This window comes from Amaranthus tricolor, chromosome 13 (genome assembly GCF_026212465.1).
Source record: "Amaranthus tricolor cultivar Red isolate AtriRed21 chromosome 13, ASM2621246v1, whole genome shotgun sequence".
Classification (NCBI taxonomy): Eukaryota; Viridiplantae; Streptophyta; class Magnoliopsida; order Caryophyllales; family Amaranthaceae; genus Amaranthus; species Amaranthus tricolor.
In genome coordinates, this window is record NC_080059.1 from 9,486,885 (window position 1) to 9,494,293 (window position 7,409).

Sequence of the window (7,409 nt, forward strand, 5' to 3'; positions counted from 1 at the left end):
CAACATTTAAGTGTTTGTCTACATTCAAATTGGTGAATTAAATGGTGAACTAAACATTTGAGAGTATAAAAATAGTTTAGGGCAAATTATAAAGACAACAACCAACACGTAATAAGGGTAGAAATGTCAAAATGATGAATTAAACGGAAATGACAAGAATTTAGCGGAAAATGATATGGCAGTTAGATAAGGTATAAATTGAATGCTACCATGTGGAAAAATCTTACAAAAGTTCGATGCTACTATGTGGAATTTCCCTTATTTAACAAATTTTTTAATATTTATATCTCAATATAACTTTATTATTTTATTCTTTAATATTTTCTTCGTTTATCATAGTTAATTTATTTAATGGAGAAAAGGTAGAGAATATAAGCATTAGAAAATTATCAAAATAAAATTAATGGAAAAATTATGGAAACCACAACTATTAAGATTTAAATAAAATTAATGGGGAAACATATGAGAACCATAAGTAATACTTCATAAAAGTGTAAAAAAAAGTTAGTGAAATATATATAGGGATCATAAGCTTTAATAAAAAACAAATTCTTGTGAGAAACAGTTTCTTTGAGAAACTATTCCTTATTGATCAGCCTATTAATCTTTTAGTTTAATTAAGCTTTAATTTGCTGGGCCTGAAAGACGTCTCCCAAAGAGACGATCTTTCATAAGACTTCATGTTAATAAAATATTGAGATATTGCATGTGTTGACCCTGATCATTCTTAAGGAGCACTTTTTCAAAATGAGTACTTAATCTAACAAAGAACTCAACATTTTATTCACCATATAGAAAAGTTAAAAGCTCGAGGTCGCCGGCACATTAAAAATAAAATTTTTTTGTCTATTAATAGAAAAGTCAAAATCTTAAGATCACCACATGAAATTTCTCTAAAATATTTAAATGAGGATAGAGAATTATTAATTATATTCAAAATTCATAATATAAATAGAAAAATTCTTTAAAATACAACCAAATAAAACGACGTAAACTACTAATTAGAAACAACAATCTTTTAGTAGTATATTTTATCAACTAGTTTCTTGAGAGATTGTCTTTTTGAGAGATATATCTCAAGTCCAGCCTACTTACCATTTAATAATATCTACTTACATTATTCTTAATGTTTACTTAAGTATCGTTAATGCCTAATTTCAATATCTTAAATGTCTGCTTACATTATTTTTAATGTCTACATATAATATTTTAAAAAATATATAAATAATTCAGCCAATTAAAAATGATCTTATAAAGACACCCACTCTCACAAGAATTTGTGTATTCTTATGAGAAAAAATAACTAATTTAATAAAATCAACCGATTCAACTCAAAAAATTAAAATAATTTTTAAAAAAGTCAATTTAAAAATAAGATGAGGAAATATGTCGACATGATCGTGCTCATTCTCCCTCCAAAAGTCATACTCTGTTAATTAAAACTTGAACCTTTCTAAACCAAAGAAACCTTCTTCGTTCAATTATGTCGACATTCTTAAATACCTTCATTTCTCCCTATTCGATTCCTCTCTCTCTCATCTTCTTCTTCCTCCCCTGTAAATAAAACTTCTAGAGAGAGAAACAAAGCTATATTCCTCCAACTATCTTTATCTTTGTCTTTGTCTTTCTATCTTTCTATCCAACAAACTATACTTGAATCACGCTAATTTTTCCCATAATTCGATAATCGTGATTCGTGTAAAATTAAATTAAACCCTTTATAAATCCCTTCACTTTTCTCACTCTTTTTCCCTATGTCATCCTTCATACAGGTTCCTTCTCTCTCTAACCCTAAATAAATGAAGGAATAAATTTTTTATTTTTATTTTTCTTTTTGTTTTCTGAATAAAGATTTAATTTTGATTATTGGGTTTTTATGTAACAGGATTTCTTGTTTCCATTACTTTGCCTCAAACCTATCAGGGAGAAGTTTAATGTGTTGTCAGGTAAAATTTTACCTTTTCATTTGTTTTTTGCTATTACAATTTCCTAATTCATTTTGTTGCCAAATTAAAAGATAATACTTCCCCATTCTGAAATAGTCCTGATATTATTCATTACTTAAACTTATTTAAACATCGCGACTAATGTGTGAGGAAAAATTATAGTCAATTGAAATCTTGTTTGAATCACTAATTATATTTTCTTTTATAATTTTTAGATGTATATAGTTTAATATATTAATAATCAAAATAATATCTTGAATTGCCTAACAGTCAAATATAGCAACTATAGTGAATTGGAGGAAATACTTCATTAGAGATTGTTTTCTGTATATTCGGCTCATATAAACTATAGTTTATATAGCACGGGCAGTGCAAGGGCCCTATTTACTAAACTGAAGTCCTTTGGCCTTTTGTCAACCATTAGTAGTAAAACAAAGACTAAAATTTTCGAAAAAATTAATGTAAGATTTTGAACCTTAATTTTTGGGCCATAAGCGATCTGACACCTTACATCAGTCTAAAACCACCCATGCTATACAATCTTAACATAAATGGATGACATTAGACAATATTCTTATAAAAAAGGTTGAGGCAAGAATGAAAATGACATTAGACAATATTCTTATAAAAAAGGTTGAGGCAAGAATGAAAATTTTATTAGATTTTCGCAATTACCTAGATTTGATTCTCTGGCTGCATTCTTTTTATTAGTCCTACTAACTAAAAGGGGTAACTATCTATAAATATCCATATTTTGTGTCTCATCTACCATACGTGAAGCTCAGAAATTTGGGCCCATTTTCTGTACATTCAGCTACAAGTAGCACTCCTCGACAAGTGAAACTTCCTACAACAAAATAATTGAATTTTCCCCATAATTTTCTTCAATAAAAGAACTAAAAGACTCCGCTTTTCTGACTTAGATTGATTAGATAGTGGATTTTAACTTCTGGGTATTCTTATTTCCTTGTGATTTAGGTACTCTTTTGAGGGAATTCCAAGAATCAATGTCAAATTCCAATTGTAAATTGGCTGATTCCAATTTATGTAGAGATGATGCAGCTGCTTTGACTCTTAAACTTATTGCAATTGGTTCAATTCTTGTGGCTGGTGCAACTGGAATTGCAATTCCATTGCTGGGTCGTAGGAAGAGTTTTCTTGCTACTGATGGGAATCTTTTTATAGCAGCAAAAGCATTTGCTGCTGGTGTTATTCTTGCAACAGGGTTTGTGCATATGTTGCCAGATGCAGGCAAAAACTTGACAAACTCTTGCCTACCGAGTCATCCTTGGTTGGAGTTTCCATTCTCGGGTTTTATTGCTATGATGGCTGCTTTGGTGACGTTGTTGGTGGATTTTGTGGGGACACAAGTTTATGAGAGGAAGGCTGAGAGAATGAAGAGGAAAAGGGATGGTTTGGTTGATGAATTTGGGCTTGATGGATCGCTTGATTCTGTTTCCGCTGCCGGAGTTTTGCCGGCGGATAGGACTGTGGTTAGTGTTGGAGGGGAGAGTATTTTGGGTATTCGTGTACATGAGCATGGTCATGGTGTGGATGATGTTGATGGGCATATTGTTGATGTGTATGAAGATGATGGACATGGACATGGACACTCTCATAGCTTTGGTGGTGGTCAAAGTAGTGTAAGACATGCTGTTGTTTCTCAGGTAATTTTAGAACTTTTATTCTTAATTATGTATTTTCTTTGTAATTTTTCATTACTAATTGATATCGCCTTTCCAACTTGTAATGATGGATGGTAGTGACATAAATAATTAGAGCTGGACAAGCATGATCATCATTCATCATCTTGAAGATTTCGTAACTTGTATCTAATGTTCATTAGCGGTCCCACTATTATACCTAACCAAATGTGCCATATATTTAGGTCATCAGGTTGATTTCTGGTTAGGAGTTTTGGGTCGGTTGAAATCAGGTTTTGTGTCCATGTTGTTTTTTACATAATTGTAAATCATTTTTGAAGTCGGGTCAAATCGAATTCGATTACAGGGTCGAGTACATTTCGAGTCATCGAATTTGTTTTGAACACCTCTAGTCCCTTGGCTATTGCATCATACTTGAACTTAATAATTTGACTATTGAACTTAGTAAGGCCAAGGTGATCATTGTGGGTTTGATTTGTTGGAGATTCGTTTTAGTAATATTTTAAGAGAGTAATATTTTAAGAGAGTAATCCATTTTATGTTGAAATATTCAATGGTTGATATACTCTAAGGAAATGGGACACTTTCTTACCATTACCAATCTAGTATTATAATTAGGCCTTGGCCCCCTTTCACCGAATAAAAAAATGGTTCTACTACTACTTTTCTACAAGATTGCTTTAGCTTATGTAACTACAAATGAAAATTATGAATTATGTAAGCTGATCTACCTTATATGACAAGGAATCTAGCAAATACAAGTGACATGTTCTTTGGGATGAATGGAGTGAGTAGATTATTCTAGACCTGTTAAAACGATCGATTTTGGATTGAATCGGGTCGGGTTTGAGTCGACCCAACAATCAAGAGTTTTAAAAAGAGCCATTATGGTAGATTGGTAGGATTTGACTTAGTTTATATGGTATTTTCAAGTCAAATCATTTTCGGTTGTCTAAGTTTTGGGGTTATGACCCACCAATTGTCAGCCAGATTTCAGATCAATTTCAAGTCAGGAATTTAACATCTAGTTTTAATAGTGAGGTTTGTTTTTATTCTAGATAATGCTTATCACTCTACTTGATTATTGTACAAAAATGTTTCCCTTTTTAGTTTTTCTTGCACAATGTTTTACTAGAAAAGTTCTTACAAAAAACTACTTTTGTATTTGTTTTGGAAGGTCAACTAAAACTTTTGAAAGATACTTAAACTTAAAATTTTTGATTTGTAAAAGTGTTTGTCCGTACAAACTATTTCAAGCAAATAGATTGTTTATGACTCGAAGCAACTAATCTAAATGTCCAAGCATATACTATATACTATATGTCCTTTTTTTTCAACTTTCTTAAAAAGATGCTAATGCTTAAAGATAAGATTTTTTGTTATAGTGAACATAGTCCAACGATTATATTAGCGGATGAGCTTTTCCCATATGAGCATATGGTTCTTTGAAATAGCTAGAGTAGGAAACGATAGAGATAATTCAGTTAAACTATTGGTGCTCCATTATTCAATTTTAGAATCTTGGACCCTTTTTATGGGGTTTAGAATAAAAAGGAGAAAGAATATAACCTCTTATAGAAATGTTCCTCAACAATTGTAGTGATGAATGGTGTTAATGGGGTAGAGTTGACGATACTAAACTTTAGTATCGAATGTGATTCAAGAATCAATGATTTAAACTCCAGTGATGTCAACTAATCACAAAAGGACTCTGGTGATGTTGCATTCGGGCTTTATTCTTCATGGAAAGTAACTAAAGAACAAAAGATATTCCATGATTGGAAAAAGTTTCAAATGTGATGAATGAAGGAATTCCTTGGTTGATAGTTGATATGCTTAACATCTGAGAAGAATAGTAAACTCTTAATAAGCATCGTTACGTGAATAATGTGATTGTTGTGGTCGTGTTCTCACTTGTTTATCCGAACTTGATCCTGTAGAGAGTTTAGTAACTCGATGTTAAGGCAAAGGTTTTTGGGGTGTTCGGCAAACAGCTGATAGCTGATTATAGTGGCTGATTTGAGTAGTTGATATCAACTGGTTTGAGTGTTGAACCAACTGTTTTTGAACCCGTTGTTATGAGCAGCTTGTTCACAAACAGTTTATTTATATCAATCAGCTGTATCAACCAGCTGCATTATCTAACATTAGCATTGGCTGGTTTGACTACTCAACCCTCTATTTGCATCATAATTAAATAAAATTGCTCAAACAACCCCCAGAAATACCTTCTATTTGGTCTATCTTTCTCATCATTGCAAGTTTTCTTAAAACTTACTGTATTCGTAATCTGAAAGTGTATATATAGAGCTAAACTGCGCAGGAACTTGATCATTTTTTTATTATCTTTTGATTTTGATTATGCAGGTTTTGGAGCTTGGCATAGTTTCACATTCTGTCCTTATTGGGTTATCTTTAGGAGTATCACATAGCCCTTGTACGATCAGACCATTGGTTGCCGCGCTATCCTTCCACCAATTCTTCGAGGGTTTTGCCCTTGGAGGATGCATAGCTCAAGCCCAATTTAAGGAAAAATCGACAATCATCATGGCCTGTTTCTTCGCCTTAACAACCCCTGGGGGCATCGCTGCAGGTATCGGCCTTGCCTCCTTTTACAACCCCGCTAGCCCACGTGCTCTGATAGTCGAGGGGATTCTAGACTCTATATCTGCCGGGATCCTTGTTTATATGTCCTTGGTGGACCTAATAGCAGCCGATTTTATGAGCAAGAAAATGAGATCCAACATGAGGCTCCAAATCGTGTCTTACTTTGCTCTTTTTATGGGGGCCGCTTTAATGTCATCGCTTGCTGTTTGGTCATGATGAAACCGTAAAAAAATGATCGAATTGTGCACAGTTTAGTTATTGTGTATTGTGTTGATATCGCCCGTAAATTTAGAACGGGGATTTTTTCGGAATCTAATTCTCAACATTTTGTGCTTCAAGGTAGGACGATAAAAAATCTGGATATCCTGCTTGGAGGGAAGCAGGGCTTACAGAAGGGAGGAAATGTGTGATTTTTGTTGCGTGTAATTTGTATAGATCTTCGTGGTTGTATATACTGTTTAGTAACCCATGTTATTATTCTGTATCGTGACAATAAGCTTGAAGATGAAGCGGTTTTGATACTTGCGCTAACAAAAGAAAAGATCGTAAAAAAAAGAAGAGAAAAATTTATAGTATACGATACCATTTGTATCTATGTACATATGTATCTTGAGCATTGTCCCTCAATCCATGCATTGTTAATTTTCTAGTAATGAAAACCTTTCATATTGACTTGAGTTTTTAGCTCAACGGCTCATCAATTATCATGATATGTTGCTACTTTTTTTAGAGTTTATTAGTTGTAATTATTTTAAGAATTTGTGTATAATGTAATAACTTTTTTAAAATGACAAATCTTGATCTTAATCAATGACGTCACAAACTAAAATTTATTTCCTGATGAAGAACTAGAACAATATTAACCCTTGATGTTAGTTGTAGCTGATCTTGGGTGTATCAACTTATATCAGCATTGTGTAGTCACTAGCATAGTAGTCACAATCGCGGTAACAGATCGGCGATGCGGTTATCGTAATGTTTAAATAGTTGAATCATAAGCTATTCTTTAATATGTTTTTTTTAACCCTTTAAAGCGTGGGAAATATCGGTTCGTTTGTTTTTGAAAACTTTTATAACACGGAGGATGTGATGCGATGCGACCGTGTTTCTACATCAAGGTTAGTAGTCACTTGATGATCTGGATTGTGTGGATACTTAAGACATTAAGAATGAATGGGTCAAAAGTTGAAAT

At 32.7% G+C, this 7,409-nt stretch overlaps 1 protein-coding gene across 2 annotated transcripts; it reads left to right on the top strand.

Moving 5' to 3' along the window:
- Nucleotides 1-1,421: 1,421 nt before the first annotated feature.
- LOC130797699 (zinc transporter 4, chloroplastic) lies at nt 1,422-6,901 on the top strand. Of its 2 annotated transcripts, XM_057660406.1 has the most exons (5): nt 1,484-1,772; nt 1,886-1,946; nt 2,925-3,613; nt 5,978-6,203; nt 6,557-6,901. In XM_057660406.1, exons 1-5 carry the CDS (start codon nt 1,755-1,757, stop codon nt 6,625-6,627), a joined length of 1,065 nt encoding a protein of 354 aa, XP_057516389.1. In that variant the 5' UTR covers nt 1,484-1,754; the 3' UTR covers nt 6,628-6,901. The 2 variants fall into 2 exon arrangements, with proteins under 2 accessions (XP_057516388.1, XP_057516389.1); XM_057660405.1 differs by having other exon boundaries at nt 1,422-1,772; nt 5,978-6,901.
- Nucleotides 6,902-7,409: the final 508 nt, after the last annotated feature.

Excerpts from the sequence above, each read along its gene's own strand:
- LOC130797699 (XM_057660405.1), top strand. Across the intron at positions 1,947-2,924 it reads GAAGTTTAATGTGTTGTCAG|GTACTCTTTTGAGGGAATTC; the intron begins GTAAAATTTTAC and ends CTTGTGATTTAG. Across the intron at positions 3,614-5,977 it reads GACATGCTGTTGTTTCTCAG|GTTTTGGAGCTTGGCATAGT; the intron begins GTAATTTTAGAA and ends TTGATTATGCAG.